The 23198-nt window shown below is 40.8% G+C and overlaps 1 protein-coding gene across 1 annotated transcript in view; it reads right to left on the bottom strand.

Annotated features, from left to right (window-relative positions):
* COL25A1 (collagen type XXV alpha 1 chain) overlaps nucleotides 1-23198 on the bottom strand; it is a 457778-nt gene that overhangs the window by 145513 nt on the left and 289067 nt on the right. Inside the window, exons 6-7 of the mRNA XM_056116824.1 lie at nucleotides 2677-2703; nucleotides 2494-2520 (exon numbers count right to left, since the gene is read on the bottom strand). Of these exons, the coding sequence (XP_055972799.1) occupies nucleotides 2494-2520; nucleotides 2677-2703 (54 nt within the window). The remainder of the gene's footprint in view (nucleotides 1-2493; nucleotides 2521-2676; nucleotides 2704-23198) is intronic.

Genomic DNA, 23198 nt, shown 5'->3' with positions numbered 1-23198 from the left:
CATATTTTGCCTTAATATACTCATGACAGACAATTGGGAAGACAAAAAATTTAATTACTTCACATTCAGGGAAATAGTAAAGATGCCATAACGGAAAGTGACCTAATAAAGAACTAAGAAGCTGGAGGGTCATTGTGTTAATTATAGGAGGAAATAAATTGCTTGTAATGAGTGGAAAAGTAGAATTTAAATTCAATATTGGAGGGCCAGAGTGCTAGGCTGCTTGTCTTGCACATGACCCACTAGGGTTCCATCCCTGGCATCCCATATGGTCCCCTGAGCACTACTAGGAGTGATTTCTGAGTGCCAAGCCAGGAGTAACCTCAGAGTAGTGCCAGGTGTGGCCCCTATAAACATCCCCCCAAATCAAGATAGGATGAAATGAACAGGATACTTCAGTACAAAGTTCATGGGAGAGAGATTCTCCACCAGCATCTTTGGGAGAATGTGTCTAGGAAGACAACTGTGGGTTAACTTCCATTAAAATTGAAGACGTTTCCAGTCTAACTTATGCTCTATTCTTTGTGTGTGTGTGTGTGTGTGTAAAACCATAACTTTGTTATCTTGGAATGATAAGGGCCTTTGTAAGTAACTAATATTAACTTTTCAGATATTTATATTTATCAAACTCTTAGCACACCACAACTGACCTGCTTATTTCCAAATTGGGATATAAAAAAAAAGACAGGAAGGAAATCCAGTAGGTCTCCTCACCCTCTCAAATAGGTACTTCCCAGGAAATTTAGATTTTTTTTACCCCTGAGGATTCATCCTGAATTATAAAGTAAATGTAATTTCTCCAATACAAAGCAAAATTCAGGGAAAAATAGGATCAATTTTGAAGACTTTCCACCTGAAATGCTAAATAGGACCTGAATCACCTGGAACTTGGCTTCAGTCAGTGTGAAAACTGGCTGAAATCTGTATGAAAGACAGTCTGGGTTCGTCAAAGTAGTTCATGAACTTTGGCCAAACTTTCGGGGAACCTGGTCCAAGTCTTCGTTTGTGATGCAACATAAAACCAGGTGAATTTCACTTGGTTTCAGGTTTCATTCTGAAATTCTGGCCTCGCTTTATAATCCATCATCACTTTTTGGAACGATGAAAGCCAACACACCTTTTGAAAATGAGGACTGCATGCATACCGATGACAGCTAAGCTGTGAACCACCCCCTCACTTCCTTTGCCAAAAGAAGACTTCTCAGAATGCAAAAAGTTTCTCTCTTACCTGAGTGGGGGCAAACAGTTATTTTGATATTGTGTGTAGAAAGAAATGACATTCGATTCACAGAGACATACCATGTGAACTAATCACCACATACAGAGTGGCTCTCTTCTAATCATTTAAGCGTAGGAGAATTTATTAGAGTCATGTTCATGACAGATATGATGGTTAATCTCCTTGACCATAAGGATGAGCTTTTAGCTTGAAGCTAGTCATCAGCGGGAATAACTGCTGTGAAGAAAGAAATGCTCTGAGGCACAATCATTTCTATCTGAAGAAAAGGTTGAAGCACAGAAAGGAAGGCAAATCACAGCGTAACCTTTACCTAGTTTAATAAACATGAAGTGATAACATGATCATATCTGCAATGACTAGATCCTTTGCAATCAAATCTTTACTGTGGCAAAAATGAATTCAATAACTAATGACATATCTGTGCATGTCACTGAAAACATGACAGTTTCTGTTTTCAACCTGAAAGCTTTAAATGTGCTTTTCCACTGTAAAAAAAGAACTCTCTTTAACCAAATACTCACTTTTGAGCATAGTGACATGAGAAAATTGAGAGGTATGTCTGAACAGAGCCCCTACATCATTGGAACAGTATGTCTGAACATTTGGGTAATAAGGCACAGATGTGAAGGAAAGGACTTGGCACTACCAAGGTAACAACAAAGCATTCACCATTGTGTTAGAATGGTGAAACGAGCCACATTTGAGAAGTCAAAGAATCCCCTTCCTCCTCGGAATGCTGAATTATCTCACAACTTTTATCTACTTAAGAACCTATGAAAATAAGAAATTTAAATAAGTAGCATTCAAACTTGAGATGAAGAACACACATTTAAAATGCATTAATATTTTCATCTGTAATATAACATATTTATGCAATAGCACATAAAGTTTAACTGCAGTAAAAGGCCAAAATTCAGTGGGAATCCACATGGCCTAGATATTACGAAATGAAATATGCAAATCTGAAGACCTTACGAACAACAGTGAACATAGAGGTGGTTGACTTTCTGTCATGCTTCTGGCTCTTAATCAGTGGGATTGATTTCTGTGAATCTTCTCTGGTTAAGATCATGCACAGGATATCCACATTCATTATTTTTAAGGCTCTTCCACTTACAAGTGGTATAGTAATTTTCCCAGCAACAACAGAATCACATGACACAATGACACTTATGAAGCTGGGGCTACTTCAGTTTCATAAGTTTGGGACTCAAAATTAATTTTCTGCCCAGGATGGGAAAAGTGAAACTTACCCGAGGTCCCTGATCACCTTGTTCTCCCTACAGGGCAGGAAGGAAGAGAAAATTATTGTTTAGCACAAAGCACGTGATGCTCACTAGAAAGATAAAAATACCATTTGGTAGATGCAAATAGTACAGGTCCTCTCAACAGGGATTTTCACTATCTTCACACATTTCTGCTGTGCATTTTCTTACCTTGTCACCTTTCATGCCGGGAGGGCCCTGAAATAAAGAGAAAGAAAAATATTGTAATTAATAAATTGTACCTCAAACAGCTCGGCCAGAGTGAGTTGGAAGATTCACGCAAAGGATATTAAGCTATCCAGCATCCCAGGGAACCTGGGACTTGAAACTCTAGTCGCAATATGGCTAGAATGTGAAGATAGTTATCATAAACATACACACAGCAAAAAAAAAAGTATACATGTCATAATATTGGATATGATGAATAAATTTTCCACAAACTGAAGTCACCTGAGGCAAGCAGAAGCCAGGTTTAAAAAAAACTCCATGAATGTATAAATTCCTAGATTCCTATAGCCTCCCAAGGCTGAACCAAGAAGACCTGGAATACCTGAACAGAGCTATCACCATGAAGGAAATTGAAACAGTAATAAAAAGTCTCCCCAAGCACAAAAGTCCTGGCCCAGATGGATTCAGTAGTGAATTCTTCCAAATCTTTAAAGAGGACTTACTACCATTTCTCTTTAAGCTTTTCCACGAAACTTAAGGATCAAAACCACTTCTGAAGAGTTTCTATGAAGCAAATGTCACCCTGATACCCAAAGCAGACAGAGATACCACAAAGAAAGAGAATTACAGGCCGATATCCCTAATGAAGACAGATGCATAGGTCCTTAACAAACTATTAGCAAATAGAATCCAACAACTCATCAAAAAGATCATACACTATTACCAAGTAGGATTCATCCCAGGATTCAAGGATGGTTTAACATTTGGAAATCAATCAACATGATCCATCATATCAACAAAAGAAAAGATAAAAACCATATGATCATGTCAATAGACACATAGAAAGCATTTGACAAAATCCAGCACCCGTTTATTATGAAAACTCTCAGCAAAATAGGCATTGAAGGAACTTTACTCAATATAGTCAAAGTCATCTACCACAAGCCCTTGGCAAGTATCATTCTCAATGGGGAAAAACTAAAAGCCTTCCCTCTAAGATCGGGCACAAGACAAGGTTGCCCACTTTCGCCACTCCTATTCAATTTAGTACTGGAAGTCCTGGCCATTGCAGTTAGGCAAGAGAAAGGTATCAAGGGAATACAGGTGGGAAAGGAAGAGGTCAAGCTATCACTATCTGCAGACGATATTATACTATACTTAGAAAACCCTAAAAATTCTACAGAAAAGCTCCTACAAACAATAGGTCGGTTTAGTAAAGTAGCAGGCTACAAAATCAACACCCCAAAGTCCATGGCTTTCTTATATACAAATAACAAAAGAGAAGAAATAGACATTAAAAAACAATCACATTCACAATAGTACCTCAGAAAATCAAGTACCTTGGAATCAGCTTAACCAAAGAGGTGAAGGATCTTTACAAGGAAAATTATAAAACACTACTTCAAGAAATAAAAGAGGACACTAGGAAATGGAGACACATCCCCTGCTCATGGATAGGGAGGATTAACATTATCAAAGTGACAATAACTGCCGAAAACAGTATAAAAATTCAATGCAGTCCCTATCAGGATGCCCATGACATTTTTCAAAGAATTAGACAAAACACTCCTGAAATTCATATGGAACAATAAACTCCCATGAATAGTTAAAACGATCCTTGGGAAAAAGAAGATGAGTGGCATCACCCTCCCCAACTTCAAACTATACTACAAAGCAGTTGTCATTATGACCACTTAATCTTTGACAAAGGAGCAAGAAATGTGAAGTGGAACAAGGAAAGCCCCTTCAACAAGTGGTGCTGGGAAAACTGGATAGCTACCTGCAAAAAAGTGAACTCTGACCTCTGTCTAATGCCAGGCACAAAAGTCAGATCAAAGTGGATTAAAGACCTCAATATCAGACATGAATCCATAAGATCCATAGAGGAAAATGTAGGCAGAACTCTCCACGACATTGAAGCTAAAAACATCTTTAAGGATGAAACAGCACTGACCATGCAAGTGGAAGCAAACATAAAGAAATGGGACTACATCAAACTAAGAAGCTTCTGCACTTCAAAAGAAACAGCGACAAAAAAACAAAAACAGAAAGAGCCCACAGAATGGGAAAGAAGATTTACCCAATACCCATCTGATAAAGGATTAATATCCAAGATATACAAGACAATAGTAGAATTGTAAAAGAAAAAAACCTCCAACCCCATCCAAAAATGGGGAGAAGAAATGAACAGAAATTTCCTCAAAAAAGAAATACAAATGGCCAAAAGGCACATGAAAAGATGCTCCACATCGCTAGCCATCAGGGAGATGCAAATCAAAACAACAATGAGATATCATCTCAAACCACAGGGACTGGCACACATTCAAAAGAGCAAAATCAACCAGTGCTGGCGTCGATGTGGGGAAAAAGGGACACTCTTTCAATGTTGGTGGGAATGCCCACTAGTCCAACCTTTTTGGAAAACAATATGGACAGTCCTTCAAAAACTAAAAATTGAGCTTCCATATGACCCTGCAATACCACTTCTTGGAATATATCCTGAGGATGCAAAAAAGCACAGTAGAAAGGACTTCTGTACCTATATGTTCATTGCAGCACTGTTCACAATAGCCAAAATCTGGAAACAACCCAAGTGCCCTAGAACAGATGACTGGTTAAAGAAACTTTGGTACATCTACACAGTGGAATACTATGCAGCTGTCAGGAGAGATGAAGTCATGAACTTTGCTTATAAATGGATAGACATGGCGAGTATCATGCTAAGTGAAATGAGTCAGAAAGAGAGGGGCAGACATAGAAGAACTGCACTCATTAGTGGCATATAAAACAACATAACATGAGACTGACATCTAAGGATAGCAGATACATGGTACATGAGACAGATAGATTGGTTCATAGCTTGAAGCCTGCCTCATGAGCAAAGGGGAGAAGGCAGCTGGAATAGAGAAGGGATCACTAAAAAAATGATGGCTTGAGGAAGCATTCGGGATGGGAGATGTGTGCTGAAAGTAGATAAAGGACCAAACATGATAACCTCTCAGTGTCTGTATTGCAAACCATAATGCCAAAAAGTAGAGAGAGAGTATGGGGAATATTATCTGTCATGGAAGCAGGGGGAGGGTGGAAAGGGTGGGTAGACCGGTGATATTCGTGGTGGGGAATGTGCACTGGTGGAGGGATGGGTGTTTGATCATCGTGTGATTGTAACCCAAATATGATAGCTTGTAACTATCTCATGGTGATTCAATAAAATTAAATAGGCCCTCCCGTTGATCGTCGATTTGCTCGAGCGGGCCCAGTAACGTCTCCATTGGAGACTTTGTTGTTACTGTGTTTGGCATATCAAATACTCTCGGTAGCTTGCCGGGCTCTCTGAGAGGGGCAGAGGAATTGAACTCGGGTCAGCCATGTTGGCCGCTTGTAAGGCGAATGCCCTACCCACTGTGCTATCACTCCAGCCCATAAAATTTATTTATTAATTAAATAAATAAATTTAAATAAATAAATAACTCCAAGGATCCTCTTCTGATAATTCCGATCAGGATACTTCACTGGCATGAATCACTCTTCTGACCTCTGACAAAACAGTTTGCCCATTTTTGTACTTTATACAAATAGTACTTTATACTTTAAACAGCATGTGTCTGACCTCTTTTACTTTATCACTCTGAAATGCATACATAACGCATGTAGACTTAGATCTTACAGCTTCATAATGTTCCCCCATGTGAATAGACCATTATTAATGCTTCCTACTATTGAGGGAGATTTGCTTCCGGGATTTTCCAGGTCCTTTCTTACAAATAGTGTTTCTCCTGTTTCTCTCTGTAAGCATCTTAGTTGTGTGTATTTTGGAGAGAGATTGTGGGCATTTCTACTGCATGGAGACTCTGGAGCGGGGCTGTTGGATGACAGCAAATTTCTACGCTGTTTTAGGAGATACTGCCAAACAGTTCCACAACATGCAGCTAGCAATTTACACTCTCATCAGCAAAGGATAAGAATTTGACTACCCTTATGTCATTCACAAGACTTGACATTATCCATCTTTTCCATTTCAAATATTCTTATGAGAAGTGTAGCTGTTTCACTCTTTGTTTTAGTCAGTATTCCTCCGGAAAATGATTAAATTGAAATCTTTTAAAAACATGTATTTATCATTTTGTGCTCTCTTCCAAAAGGTGTTCACATGTTTGTCTTTTTTTCCCTACTGAGTTATCCTGCTGATTTGTTAGGAGTACTTCCTGTTGTTGTTTTTTTCTGCTTTTTGGTTTTTTGGGCCACCCCTGGCAGTGCTCAAGGCTTACTTCTGGCTCTGTGCTCAGGGATTACTTCTGGCATTGCTGGGGGCAGATGACACATGTGGTGTTGGGTTATGAACCCTTATTGAATCTGAAAATGCCTCTTTCTATTGAATTTTTTTGTCATAAATAAGATGGGCAAATATACACAGTTCTACTTAGGAATTTATGTTTTGTTGCACAGCTTGAGCCACACTAAGACTTCTGTTACCTCTGAACAAAATATCAGCAAGAAATTTTAATTCTAGATGCATCGACATATTTTTTCCCTAGCTCTAAAAGACAAGATCTGGGATTTGGCCTATGGAAGGAATGAGAGCATTTCAGAGTGAACTCTAACTCTCACATTCATCTTTAGTAGAACCTGGGGATGAGGATAACTCTAGGCAAGAAACAAATCGGGTCCGAGAAAAAGAGAACTTCTCAGGTCTGTGAAGACCCTCTGCTGTGTCATTTCAGGTGAGAATGCAGGAAAGCTCTGCTTGTGCTATATCCCACTAAGCAGCAGCTTACGGGCAATCTATTAAGTCCTCACTCTCACTTGTTTTACTCTTAACAACAGCTGCAAAATTACCATGGAATTTATAACAACAGAATCATATATTCAGTATATTTTATTACCAACAAAGAACTTTCATTTATTACTGCATTTAAGCTTCCCTTATTTTCATGAAGAAACTATTATATTTCTTTCACAGAGTCAGCAAATAAAAATCAGAGATAATTAAAGGTAGATTTTTGTGTACGTGGGTGAGCCAGAACTTTGAAACGCAGAGGTTTGGAATAGTAGGTGTTGGCTCTGACTTGAGAACTGAATTCTGGGACAGAACGATGACCATGTATCTGGTGCTTGACTTCACCAACTGGTGCCATGGGAAATGTCACCCAGCTACACTTTCCAGAGCCCTGGCCCCAAGCCCTCAAGTTCAAAACATGAGAAAAATAAGCTAAACTATAGAAAATGTAGACAAGGAGAGCAGAGGAATATCCTGGAATCAAAAGGATATGAAAACCCTTTCTCTCTTCTCTTCCCCACATTTGCCAATAAATAATAGAAATGCAAAGAAATGATTTTTCTGAACATTTTTATCAATGTATGCAGTGATTCAAGTGGAGAGTCATGAGTATGTTACATCCCTACCTCTTTTAAATAAGGTTTAAGAAATTTATTTGTTTATTTGCAACACACCCAAAGTGTTCATTAATGATCTCCAAGTAGGATTCTGTTCTGGCAGAGTACTGAAAACCCAAAGAGATGAAGAAGAGGATCCCAACCATCAAGCTTAAGAAATAGAGCAGAAGTTATTTTGGTCCTGATTTCAATAGTCAGCTATTTGAGTCTTTATTTTTGTCTGTGAGTTTGGCAATGTTCTAGGCATCGGTGGAGAACATGGTGGTAAAGGCTGACTCTAAAGCTCAGTAGGCCATCCTGAAAATGCCAGGTAGTGCCAAAACTGAGATCCTCCCTTTCCCACAGACTAGTACGAAGAACTGAAGACCCCCCAAAGCACAGGTGGAATGAGAAGGCATGCTGAGAGAAGTCAGCCTGAAGGAGAGTGGCAGACACAGAACAGTCTCTGCATATGTGAGAGACTTCAACATCCACAACAAAGCAGCAACCAAGGTCTAGAGGCAACCTAACAGGAGAACTGAGCCATACAGCTGGGTGCGGGGCTGGGGAGGGCAGAGCATTGGGGTCCTTGGGAGATGGAGGGGGCACACTGGTGAGGGGTGTGGTATTGAAATGATGTGCACAAGAAACCATTATTTTTTTAAATTAAAATGAAGCTTCATTGATTATCTGATTATCAATTTTGTTTACACTAGAGTCAAAAATTAAGACACGATTTTTTCCTATGCTACATTAAGCTATTTGTTTAAACTTAAAATCTAGACTCTTACTCTTACCACAACCTGTCTTCAGAGAAAAAGAAAGAAAACCCATCTTCTGGACTTTCCATAAGAGAATATGATTGGGCAGACCATGGACACTGTTTTGGTTTCTTAATCAATGTGAGTACTGTTAATTTAAAGATGATAGGCCTGCAAATATTTGATTGTTTCAGCGCTTTACCTAGTGGTGCTCTAAGATTTATCCTGTTTTTTTGCCCAAGGGAGGGCATTTTTTTTTAATAAGAAACCATTATCAATAGCATCATAAACCACAGAATCTCAATTTAAGAATATTTAAAAAATTAAAATAGAAATACATTTGGAAAAAAAGGAAAGAAAGTTCCCAAGACATCCCAGTTCCTGCAGATCCTGCCCGCCTCCGCATGGCTTCCTCCCGTTGGACAGTCCCGTGAGGCCAAAGACCCAAGCTGTGGGTATGTCATTTTTAGAGAGGGATCAGAGGTAACACATCTTTGCAAAGTCCTATCCCTCAGGCCAAAGCCACACGTGCCAGCGACGGCTCTGCAGGTGCAAACTGGCCTTCACAACGTGCTCAGTCCATGCTGCGGCACCATATTGGGGTGTCTCTGGGCAGACAGGAAGGTGTCCTGGTACCTGCCAGCTCTGAGACCAGCTCCCTGCACGGATGTGCACCTGCTCCAGGGCCACATCGTGCTCCAGCGTACCAGCACATCCAGGGCCCTGGACCTGCCATCAGTTGAGTGCCATCAACTGAACAAGGGGGTAGAGAGTGTGAGTGTGTTTGGGAAAACTTAGAGCATGAGAGGCGGTTCATTCTTCTTAGGCTCAGCCGGAAACCTCTCACTTCTTCCCGGGTCCGACCCTCCCCACTGCAAATGTGGACTGAATTGGAAGAAAGGTGTGGACCACCTTCCTAAAACAGATAGGATTTCAAAATACTACCTTTGGGAGTCGTGGCTCTTTATGAAATCAGAACAGTACAGATGAAAGTGTTCTTTGATTGTTAACTTTGAAAATGATAAAGATGGGTTCTTATTTACTTATATTTTTAACAGTTTTTGGGAAAAATCAACTCTGGGTGATAATAACTGGCAACAGGACAAATTTGTGAATAATCTGAGTCATAGAAGGTTTTGCAGTGGTGTATTATTGTGATAAGTATGAACACGCCAATATGAACATATGAACACGCCAATATTTTGAGGGCAGCCCGGGACCTTTCTATTCTTACCCAGTTTCAAGATAGGCCTCGTCTACAGCAATTTCTGTTTCTATTTGTGCTCTACCACCTACTTCAGTTAAATAATAAAACCCAACTAAAAGGACAATGAGTGAGAGGCACACTAAATAAAATCCAGGAAAAGACACCGTTTTAATACATTTTAAAAGTAATCAAAATCTAGCTGAATCAGATAGATAGATTCATAGGGGTTGGATGCCCCAACAAAGGCTTAAAATTTGTAAGAACTGTGAATTTTGCATACTTTGAACTGGCAGGAACTAAAAAGGGGGATGATTTTTTAAAGATGCAAATTGTGAAAACAAAAAATTAAATTCTGCAGGAGGTAGAAAAAATGGAAAAGGGGCAGGCCATGGAATTTTTGGCAGACAGTACTGCTGGAATAAGAATAGAGTTACGATTTCTATCCCAGAAAAGTGTAGATCATTTTTTAATAGGACAAACCTTTTTCTGATTAATCTTTTCATGACTCTAGAATTGTGAGGACAAGCAAGTTTCATTTTCTAGGCGTGTATGGCCAAGTATCAACTTGGCAACAAAATCATTGGAAGAAGCCTTCTCTTGTGGGCGCAGAGAGGAAGACAGGCAGAAGAGATGGTCTGAAAAAGTGAGTCATGGGATTGGCTTCTGAGGGATGTACAGAGATGTGGGTGGGGGAAGGGGAGCAGCTCAGGTGGGAGAGTGTGTGTGGGTGTGAGGGGACCCCAGACTATTAGAGAGGGAAGAGGGAATTGGGGGTTAGCAAAGATGTGGTGTGAGCAGTGGATGAAGAAGAGCAGGGAAGAGAGATTTGAGAAAGTGGCTGGCAAAACCCAGGGCCCTGGACCTGCCATCAGTTGAGTGCCATCAACTGAACAAGGGGGTAGGGAGTGTGAGTGTGTTTGGGGAAACTTAGAGCATGAGAGGCGGTTCATTCTTCTTAGGCACTAATTGCCCTGGTCCAGGATTGAGATGGTAACAATCTGAATCTGGGTGGCTAGATTCAGGAGACGTTTCTTCAGTAGAATCCACATGCCCAGCACACTGATTGGACCTGTGGGCCCTGAGCAGATGATCTCTACAGCCTAAGAAGCCCTACTCTTCAGAAACCTACTCCTTAGAACATGCACAAGTATGAGTCTGAGGGAGAAGCAGTACAATACCCAAGCCGATTTCATCTGGAAAAATAGCGCCCCCCACTCCCCGGGCCAGGTGAGCCATGTAGAATTTCTGTCGGATTTTAGACATGGATTTTAATCGCAAACAGATCACAAAAGTCAGTTTGGGTTGTCCTATTCAGAAACGGAGGTGGGGGTGGAAGGGTCAGAGACAGACACACAGAGCGAGAGACACAGCCACAGAGAGAATTGTCAGGAGGAATTTGGAGGTCTGAGGGTGACCATCCTGCTACCCCAGGTGGAAGCCACCTGGATTCACTCAGCAATTAGGGAAGCACCATACTCCCATGTGTGTTTTCAAAATAGAGGACTCTAAAGGGTGCCTTTTTCTACCTTTTTAGGTTTTTTTTTTTTTGGTCACACCTGGCTATGTTCAGGGGACCACACAGGATGCTGGGGACTGAACTGAGGTCAGCTGCGTGCAAGCTCAGCAAATGCCCCACCTGCTGTTCTGGACCCTTTGTCTACTTTTTAAAACTTCACACTGAACATGTCACTGTCACTGTCACTGTCCTCCCGTTGTTCATCAATTTGCTCGAGCGGGCCCAGTAACATCTCCATTGTGAGACTTCTTGTTATTGTGTTTAGCATATCGAATATGTCACGGGTAGCTTGCCAGGCTTTGCCGTGCAAGCGAGATACTCTCAGTATCTTGCCGGGCTCTCTGAGTGGGGTGGAGGAATTGAACCCAGGTCGGTCGGGTCAGCCGCATGCAAGGCAAATGCCCTACCACTGTGCTATCGTTCCAGCCCACACTGAACATGGGGCTCTGGTATTTTATTTTATTTATTATTTTTTTCTTTTTGGGTCACACCTGGCAATGCACAGGGGTTAGTCCTGGCTCTGCACTCAGGAATTACTCCTGGAGGTACTTGGGGAACATTATGGGATGCCGAGAATCGAACCCGGCTTGGATGAGTGCAAGGCAAATGCCCTACCTACTGTGCTATAGCTCCTAGCCCTGGCTCTGGTGTTTTAAAAGTCACACTTTGCCTCACCTCTTAAAGATTATGAAGACAAACTCAATTGCACTCAGGTTATTTCCAGGAGCGTGGAATCTTCTCAGAGCTCACTGTGCATTTGATGTCCATGTGCCCAGATTCTCTGCTGGTCAGCACTCACAGCTTCCCAGGCAGGAAGGAACCAAGGAGCTTCTTGCTTTTCTCTTGTTCAAAAGCAATAGAAGCACTAATGCAAGTCACTGTCAGCCTCTACTTCCCACCATTGAGCATTTGGAAAGAAAACTCAAACCACTTGTACCTGAAACTATTGAATTTGGCACCAAGGATTTTTTTTTTTCTTTTTGGGTCACACCCGGCAATGCTCAGGGGTTACTCCTGGCTCATGCACGCAGGAACTACTCCTGGCGGTGCTCGGGGGACCATATGGGATGCTGGGAATCAAACCTGGGTCGGCCATGTTGGCTGCATGCAAGGCAAACACCCTACCTGCTGTGCTATCACTCCAGCCCCTGGCACCAAGGATTTTTTTTTTACCACGTTTTTGAAACTGCAAAATTTCAAAGACACACTGAAAATATGAGCAATGGGAAAATTCAATGGGCGCTCCTAGTCATGTTCATATGGAAACGTCTACCTACTTCTGAGAGCAGGCAGCAAAAGCTCACTTCTCACCAAAATGTGAGCAAGGGTCTTCCAAGCACATATGCTAACCCTGAACCCACAGAGGCATCTAGCTTAATCTATTTTATATTTTATAATTTAAATAATTTTTGTATTTTATATTTAAATATTTACTAGCTTAATATATTTTTGAGGGAAACTTCTTCCTCAATTTTTTGTTTCATAGACTTCCAACTTGGAAATTAACCTCAGCTAAGCATACACATTTAAAACTTTTATAAAAAAACTGATATAAAATGCAGGTATTCCCATATGTAAGCATAAATCCAGGAGTGTATGTTTGTATTTATTCCATTTTATTTATTTATTTTTAGAAAATCAAGATAGTTTTTATTGAACGAAAGGAAATGTGTTGAAGAGAAAACAGACTTTCCCAGAGTGGGAAGACCAAGCAAGATGTGTATTCATGGGCTTGAAGAGCAAGTCTATAATTTCATTTTAATATGACAAGAAAAAAGTTAAAAAAGTATAATTTGAGAAACTTGCTTTAAAATAAAGCACATAAAATCAAGTATGGTTAAGAGCTTGAAGTATGGAGTAAAACAGGCCCAGACTAAAATCCTGGCCAGAATCACCAATAGGAACTTTGGCAGTAGGCTCATTAACAAGGGGAACACAATTCTTGCTGCTGTTCAGAACAAAGAATTGCAAGAAAAAGACTTACAGATTGTTTTATCTACTCACAGTAGTTAAATAGTAGTAGTATGTAAGCACATACTCTAATATTTTAATCATGGAAAACTTAAAATTAAATTTCCTTTTCAGATCCTTGAGCCTGAGGATGAATAAAGTAAAGACACTGGTTTCCTACAAGCCAAGGGCAATGTGTTCAGCAATTATTTGGCAGATATCTGAAAACACTAAGAGACTAAGGGGGGTTAACACAGACCACCTCAAAATAAATACAAAAATTTCCTATGATTCAGCACCACCAGTCTTATGAATTTATTTAAAGGATATGAAAACACTAATTTGAAAAAATCTTTGCACACCTATGTTTGAAGCAGCAGTACTCAAATAACAAAAATATGGAAGCATTGGAAATGTCCATCCACAGGTAAGAGCAGCTGTGGCTTACACACTCAGAGGACACTACTCCAATGATACAAAAGGCACAACCAGACCTTTAAGTGCTGGGAATGGAGGGAACTTGAGGTGATCATGCTAAGTAAAACAAGTCAGAAATGGAAAGACAATTACCAGTGGCCTTCACTCACTTACAAGACATGAATAACTAAAGCAAATGAACTGACAGACTACAACACAAATTCCTGGATGCAGACAAAACTATGAAGGTTACCAGAAAGTGGAGAAGATATGGCAGGAAGGGATAGAGGAAAAGTGGCACAGGGACTTGGGGTGTGAATATGACACACAGAGAGAGGTTTTCAGCGAAGCCAAACTCCTGAAATTCTATGATGTTCATCATCAATACATCGATGATGAAAATGAATGTAGGGACAGTTACTAAATCAAGCCAAACCAAACAGAACATTATTGTAGCTTAGACCACCTAACTTCAATAATTCAACAAGATAAACGCCTTTAGTTCCGAGAATGACCTGGTCATCTCTGCTATACAATAGGTGCTCAATTAATTCTTGCCAAATTGCAACACCTAGAAAGAAAAGAATGCAATAAAATGCTCAGTGTTCAAAGCAGCGATGTATAAAGAATTGTACAAGAACCAGACTCTCTGTTGCTGCAGAAGAGTTCTGTTTATTATAGTGTCAAGTTCTGCTAAACCTTGGAAGGGAATTATAGCTATAAACAGCTTTATTGTTCCAGTCTTTACACCTTTCATTTTGCATTGGAGATGAAAAGACACTACACGAAAAAAGGAGGTAGAAATAAACAGAAATTTAAAATATCAAAACCAGTCCCACTTATTGTAAAACTTTTACAACTATTATTTTCTGGGCATTTTCTGTGGGGAGATCGTAACTGTAAGTTCTTTTGTGATGTTAGTTTGAGTCCCAAATAAAGGCCTATATGTGCCCATGATCAGTCTTAAATCACTAGCAGCTGCCATAAGGAAACAATTAGTGGGGGCTCGCTCGAAAAGAAATTTTTTAAAAATCAAACATTAAAAAGGGACCCTGAAAAGTAAGACTGATGTAGCTCAACGGAGTTAAGGGCTTATAAAACAGCAGGAATTGGCCAAGCTCGCTCTGGCTTTCTTTTCTAACACAATACAAATTAAATACAGGCAAATTATTGCTCCTGTCATTCAGAACCCAGGGTCTCTCTTCCTAGCATCATTCCTTCCATCCGAATGTCTTAAGAGATTGCTAAAACTCTCTTTTGTTTAACTCGGATTTTAATTTATTTTTTACTTATTTTTAAGAGGTCAAATACAATGAACTCCATGCTGAAAGATCTGGAATCCTAAACATGGCTTTTGCTGAAAGAAAGTTTCAACATGCTTTCTCCATGCCCACAGTGGCCATGTGATTTTACAGCTAATGGTGTAAGTTATCCTACAATACTCTTACTGTGCTCAATAGAATTCAAATCTACTCAGAACCCCATCCATCTTTGAACCTTGGGTTCCATTTACAATCCTCCACTTCAGGATGTTTCCCAGGACACTGTCAACAGAATTCTGCTTAGGCTACTTAAAACAGTCTGGCTTGAGGGAGATTTTGATCTTTGAGGTGTTTTACAGAACGATGTAGGTTTCATGAAGGGCACCTGAGCAGGGATCCTGGTAGAACATCCCTTTGGTTTTGTGATGGGGCTGGGGTGCCGGAATCCCAAGGTTTATATGATTCCTAAGGGTTCAAACTCAATCAACAGCTCTGCCTCCCTTCCTCTGGCCTGATGAGTAAGAAGATCCAAAGGCTTTCAGGGTATCCTGCCCTTCACTGCCCTCTCTCAGAGGAGGCAATATGGTGCCTCTCCATCTTCTTCCTTTTTTCCAGCCTTGCCTATGTAGGGGTGCTCACACTGCCCCCCCCCCCCACCTCTCACCCCCAGCCATTACCACCACCTTGAATTCTTCCCTTGTCTACAAAAGGATTCAGGTTTTTTCTCCTACAGGAAGGAAACTCACCTTTGCCCTCTAGTCCCTTGCCTAAATATCTTTACCCTTTCACTATTGCCATCATACATTTCTAAATAATCGATTGGTCATAGAAAGAGAGGAAATTGCAATTGAAGAAAGAAAGGAAGGCAGAGTAGAAGCTGTATTTTTTTTCTTTTTCTTTTTTTTTTTTTAAGTCTGCGTTTGGAAAAAAAAATACAGTAACCTGAGTTGGAATACATACTGGTCTTGGGGGCATTTGTTTTTATCAGGAAGGAGAAAGCTGAGCTCTGGGGAGGTAAACTTGCGAGCCAGACCTGGCCCGGGAAGGAGTTACCCTGGGCTCAACCAAAACCAAACAAACCAGAGCTGGGGGAGGAAGCTCTGACAAAGCCCATAAATGTCAGGATTGCCCCAATTTGCGTCTGAACCTTTTGTCTTTTCACTCTGTTCCCTTCATCAGCTATCAAATATACCCTCAAGGCTTTAACATACCTGACTTATGTCCTAAATTCTTTTCCAAGCTGCAAGGCTGCATTCCCAACTGTTCGCCAGATGTCTGAGTCAAGATAGGCCATCAACAGCTCACACTCAACGTTCTCAATCCAAACTTCTCTATTTCAAATGCAAACCAATTGTGACTTCTGACGTTCCTGTTTGGGTTAAATACCCCACTGTTCCCCGAATCCAGAAGCTCGCTGTGACATTTGACTCAGTAAGTGGACTCGATTGCCAAGTCCCATCTACTTCACTTCCACAAAGCCCTCTGACCCCAGCTCTCCAGGCCAGCTGCTTGCGTCCTTTCACTGGACTCTAGCAAGAGTACACCATCTCCCGGTCTTTCCTTATTGGACTCTGCTCTGCATCATCTTTTTTTTTCAGATAATTTCCCCCCCTCAAGCACATTTTTGAACAGCTCAAAACTCTTCAAGAGTCCCAGCAACAGATGCCTAGGTAGAGAAGACATCCTTATATGCTCAATGGAATCCTACTCCACTTCTAGAACAATAAAATCTTGTCTATGGTGACAACTGAACATTAACATGAAAATGCTAAAAGGTAAAGGTAAAGGCCCTCCCGTTGATTGTCGATTTGCTCGAGCGGGCCCAGTAACGTCTCCATTGGAGACTTTGTTGTTACTGTGTTTGGCATATCGAATACTCTCGGTAGCTTGCCGGGCTCTCCGAGAGGGGCGGAGGAATCGAACTCGGGTCGGCCATGTTGGCCACTTATAAGGTGAACACCCTACTGCTGTGCTATCACTCCAGCCCTAGAACAATAAAATCTTGTCTATGGTGACAACTGAACATTAACATTAAAATGCTAAGTGACATAAATCAGAAGGTAAAAGACAGTCATAGGATGACCTCCTCACATATGGAATACAAATAACCAAAGCAAACAAACTTTCAAAACTCAATAAAAATGGCACTTAAGATGTTCAGACACTTCCACTCTGATAGTGACTGAGAGGATTAGGTGGAAAGGGTTTGTCTCCTAGTACTATGGTACCAGAACTTTTAGGGGAATGAGGCAGTACATGTAGAATTATGTTCTATAAAGGCAGGACCAATTAATCAAATTCTACTAAAAACACATCAAGGACCTAATTTTTAATGGCCAATGAAAAGGTTGCTAAAGGGAACATGACTCAATAGGTTCACAAACCACTTGGTGGTGGATTGCTGGGAGGTGGGCCAGTATACCTCACATCCTGCTCCATCAAAATTCAGAGTTTCTTCTGGTACATCTACACAATGGAATACAATGCAGCTGTTAGAACAGATGAAGTTATGAAATTTAGCACAGCGGGTAGGGCGTTCGCCTTACAAGTGGCCAACATGGCCGACCCGAGTTCGATTCCTCCGCCCCTCTCGGAGAGCCCGGCAAGCTACCGAGAGTATTCGATATGCCAGACACAGTAACAATAAAGTCTCCAATGGAGACGTTACTGGGCCCGCTCAAGCAAATCGACGATCAATGGGAGGGCCTTTACCTTTTACCTAACATGGAAAGTATCATATTAAGTGGAATGAGTCAGAAAGAAAGGGACAGACATAGAAAGATTGCACTCCTCTGTGGAATATAAAGTAACAGAATGGGAAACTAACACCCAAGAATAGTAGAAATAAAGACAAAGAAAATTACTCCACGGCTTGGAAGCCCACCTCACATGCTGGGAGAAAAAGACAGCACAGATGGAGAAGGGAAAACCAAGTTAGGGTGTTTGGAGGACCCTCTCAGGTTGGGAGATGTGTTCCGAATGTAGACTATAAATCAAACACAATGGCCACTCAATGCCCCTATTGCAAACTACAACACCCAAAAGGAAAGAGTGAACAAAAGGGAATTCCCTGCCACAGAGGCAGGGTGAGAAGGGGGGGGGACTGGGTGAGGGTGGTGGGAGGGATACTGGGATCATTGGTGTGGAGAATTGGCACTGATAGAGGGATGGGTACTCGATCAATTGTATGACTGAAACACAAGTATGAAAGTTTGTAAGTATGTAACTGTACCTCATGTTGATTCACTAATTAAAAAAAATCAGTTTCGTGATAGTATGAACAGGATACACTATGATAAAAAAAAAAACTCTTCTAGAAACTGATCCAGAACTTAGTCAAGCCCTAAATAGAACCTACAGTTTAAAGAAATAAAGAGGCTAAGGAAATGAGTTAAATATACCATGAGGAAGTTATATAATCCATCTATAAAGTGGGATACTCTTTATATGAATGGAACATAAAATGAATGGTGTGAGAAAATACAAGGAGTGGGAAGATAACAATAGAGTAAAAGACACTGAATAGTTACAGTAATTAAATGCCAAGTGTGGGCTTGGATTTTGATCCAAATAAACCATCTATAAAACAGCATTTTAGGGACATCTGGGGAAATTAAAATATGGATTAAAAATTACTGTTAATATTTTAGAGTTGGGCATTTAATAATTATATTTTTAAAATAGCTTATGGGTTAGAGGTCAATTTTCAGTTGTGATAACATAATATCTAGATCTTCACTGGTGGAGAGATGGGTACTTGATCATTGTACAACTGAAACCCTAGCATGAAAATTTGTAAGTTTACAACTGTACCTCAGGGTGTGTCACTAATAGTAAAGTAAAGTAAGTAAAGGCCCTCCCGTTGATCATTGATTTGCTCGAGCGGGCCCAGTAACGTCTCCATTGGAGACTTTGTTGTTACTGTGTTTGGCATATCGAATACTTCACGGGGAGCTTGCCAGGCTCTGCCGTGCAGGCGAGATACTCTCGATAGCTTGCCAGGCTCTCCGAGAGGGGCGGAGGAATCGAACTCGGGTCGGCCATGTTGGCTGCATGCAAGGCAAACACCCTACCACTGTGCTATCACTCTAGTTTCACTAATAAAAATTTAAGAAATAAAACACAATATCTAGGTCTTGTTTTTAAATACTAGGTCTTGTTTTTAAATACTACCAGCAAAAATCCAAACCAAAATAAATGAAGAAAAAGGATTCATGAAATAAAACTTATCACTGATATTTCTTGAAGCGTGATCAAGAATATGTTAATTTATGATAGCATTTCCCTTTCTTAAAAAATTATGATTTATTTTCGGCATGGTTGATTTACAATGTTATTCGTGATATGATTTCCTGCACCAAATATTCCAACAACACATTCTCCATCAGAAAGTCCCCTTCACTGGCCCATCCCTGACTCCCCACCATGACTTCTCACACACGTGGGATATCAAGAAACATGGGACGGGAATAACAAATGGCCAACAGCAACAGTACTGAAAACTGGTCTACAGAACTCAGCTTACCCCTTTCTTTTCAAGTATGTTTGAATTTTTCCAAAAGGATTATTAAAAATTTTGTTTCAGAAGCTCACATGATTGCTGCCAAATAAAGCATCACCTTCTGTCTGTGTCCAAAGTCCTCTATCATGTGCTCCTAACTTCCGTTTGCTAATTTCTCACCTTCCCCAGACCCCGTAAGACTCTGCTCCCAGCCAACTTTGAATGTCAGCTGATCCCAGCTTGTAGCTCAATCTCATCAGTTACTGATTCGTATGCCACTCTATCTGTTGAATAAACTTCACTGATTATCATCTGGGTGAAGAATCATAGCACACTTTTCTTGAAATTTCTACTTAGCTACATGAGCTTTACTGAAATTACTTGGGGTAAAAAATACAGAGATTTATGATTCTGAAATAATCATAAATCTTAGATTTGCAAGATTCTTGCATGGACTTGCAAGAATCCATGCAAGAACCCTTCTCTGCCTCCCTGACATCTTGAGGTATGGATCAGGGTTCTCCGTGCTCCATGATGGAGTTTCTTTTGAGTATATTCCTTCTGTTTTCGGAATCCTAATACACTTGTTTCTCTTTATAAATAACATGTCACTCCACTGGAGTGGATTATGCATCATGTTAAATAACTAGGGCTCTAAGGTGAAGAAAGAGAGACAAATGGGGGAAATATTACAATGGGGAAGCTTGTATCTGCTGGTATATGACCTATGGTCGTAGGTCACTTGACCCCATGAAGCCTCAGTTTCCACATCAGTAATATAGAATAATTATTATTTTGCAAGGGAACTACTAAAAGAACATATGTCCTTCTGTCCGTATAATTTCTCTTCCCCTTGTTTTTTTCCAGATTGAAATGTGCAGCCTTGTACCCTGAATATAATTAAGTAGTTAATAAGTAATTTCATATATTTCCTGAAGGTGTTATATTCCTTGGATAGACTGACAAAAAAAATCACAGATGCAAGAAGTCACACAAACCAAAAGTATGAGTATCATGTTTTTAATCAGTGCCCATAGGGATATATTCCAGCTAGAAACTCTTTGGGCATCACTATAGTTGCCCATTTGTTGAATTATAACTATAGATCAAAAGAGTTTAAAAACAAGGGCCAGAGGAATAAAACAACTTTCCAGAGCCTCTTGAAGATGAAATGAGCCCTCTGCAGCCAAAGATTCTTTTCTCACACTACAAACACGGGCAGCAATTCCGGGCTTCTCTCTCCTGTCTGCAAGTTCAGATTTAGAAAGTGCTAGAGTCTCCCTGTAAGCCACCAAAACAAAAGAAAACAAAACCATGGCTGTGCTGCTCTGAAAACTACCAGGGCTAAAAAGTCACTCAGCGACTCCTACAGCTCAAATGGATGCCACCCTCTTCTGCAGCTTCCTTGGCACCCCTTTTTCGGGATGCCCTATTGTCAGGGGGGTGGCTGCCTCCACCTCCTTCTGGGGGAAGGAAAGAGACCTTCCTTTTCTCCCTCCTCATCTGTGCATCAGAATGACCCTTTTCCTGTGCAGGGACTCATCTCTCTCCCCACTCTGCCTGCACTCATCTTGTGGATTCCACCTAGATGTGTCTGCTGCCAACGTAGCAGGGGTCTCTCAGCAGAAGCTCACTTCACCCCCACTCTTCATGGTCCCCGTGCTGACTTCAGGTCTCAGCTGACATCTTACTAGGATCCAAGGTAGTTTCCTTCTGAGAGCATGGCAGGGCTTCACTCGGGGTTCAGCCGAGATTCCGGGTTGACTCATTAACTCACCATTCACCAGGCAGATACAAGCTCTCTCTTGGGTCTTCCAGTTTGGTGAGGGAATCATGAAGGAGATTTTGGACTGCATCTGCCCCCTGGGCGGGACAGCCATGTGCAGTGTGACCCCTGCTCTGATGGAAAGGGTGACCCCGAACTTTCTCCCATGAGCAACATTTATTTCAGAAACTCAAAACTGTATGAGGTTGATATTCCTTCCCACACCCCATACAAGGTGGATGCTTTTTGGCAGGTGTGCTACAAATGATCTATACAAAATGACAATGGCGGGTGTTGATTTAATATTTTCAGCCGAGAATGCAGCAAATTTCATTTGTCTTCAACTCCGTGTATTTTATAAAAATGGGATTTACTGGATGTGAATGACAAATGATAGATTCTGCCTGAGTCAAGATCAGAAAAAGCACCAAATACTAATCATTTGAAGAAGTAAAAAAAAAGTCTGAAGGGTGAAAATTTCTATTAGCTTAGGTAGTAAATCTCCGACTGCCACTATTTCAACTAATTTATTTATTTGTCTATGAAAAATAAGAGAACAATGTTTCTGGAATTTCCTTCCATCTTTCCTACCTACCTTCCTTCCTTCTCCCCTTCTTACTTTCTTTTATGTTTTTTAAAAATATAATTTAGTAAGAGAGTTGCCATAGTTTCTACAGTCACTGCACCTTCACCAACCCCAAATGCCCTGGGCCCTGAATCACTATCCTTATGTCCCTGTTGGATTATAGTTCTAAACATTTTAGGTTTAACATTGGTTTGTCATTTCTCTTCTGTCCCTGCCACAAGGAGCTTAGGTTTATTGGATTACACCCATCACAGTGCTCTGGAGGCACACCCATTCCTCTATGTTTATCTTCAACCTCTCCTCTATGTTCTGCTTCCCCTGTTAATCACCTATATCCCCAAATCAGAACCTGTGACTTGTAAGGTCAGATTCTTCTAAGGACTCTGGATTTTGTATTTGTAAGTGTAATATTGTCTTTCTCTTTCCTTTATGTCCTTCGCATATTTTACTTTAGAGCAATGTCCTTTTTGTATAGTCACAGGAAGACAGTTGATGCTATGGTTTGTAACGTGAGAGTTAATTGATTCCAAATAATATTTACTCCTGGGCATCTGCCATATTTATTTGAGTTAGCCTCAGTTGCCCTTAGTTCCTAGCACCCCAAAAGGAGGGTCCAGACGAAAGGATTGGATGAACCTACGGTACACTGTAAGCTACCCTGGCATCAAAACAGGAGGGGCCAAGTACCATAAAACTTAACAATAATAGCACAACCACAGACCATTGACAAATACTGTCATGATCCAAAGATCATCGATTTGCTCGAGCGGGCCCAGTAACGTCTCCATTGGAGACTTTGTTGTTACTGTGTCTGGCATATCGAATACTCTCGGTAGCTTGCCGGGCTCTCCAAGAGGGGCGGAGGAATTGAACTCGGGTCGGCCATGTTGGCTGTGTGCAAGGCAGACGCCCTACCCGCTGTGCTATTGCTCCATCCAGCCCGATCCAAAGATAAACTACTAGATAAGGACCCTGCTGGGGTTAGGAAAGACTAATCTGGCATGCAAACCACAGTCTGGGATCTCTAGTGAGATATCCCCAGGAAGAGCCACCCTTTAAGCTTAACATATTTCTTGCTGTGTTCATACAAAATGAATAATATTATTAGGAAGTAGAATTAAGATGAATGTTTAAATGGTTGCTGGACTACGGAAAGGAGAAATATACCCCAGATGGTATTTTACCCT

This window comes from Sorex fumeus, unplaced genomic scaffold, assembly GCF_029834395.1.
Source record: "Sorex fumeus unplaced genomic scaffold, SorFum_2.1 ptg000033l, whole genome shotgun sequence".
NCBI classification, from domain to species: domain Eukaryota; kingdom Metazoa; phylum Chordata; class Mammalia; order Eulipotyphla; family Soricidae; genus Sorex; species Sorex fumeus.
This window is presented reverse-complemented; position numbering and strand designations above follow the sequence as displayed.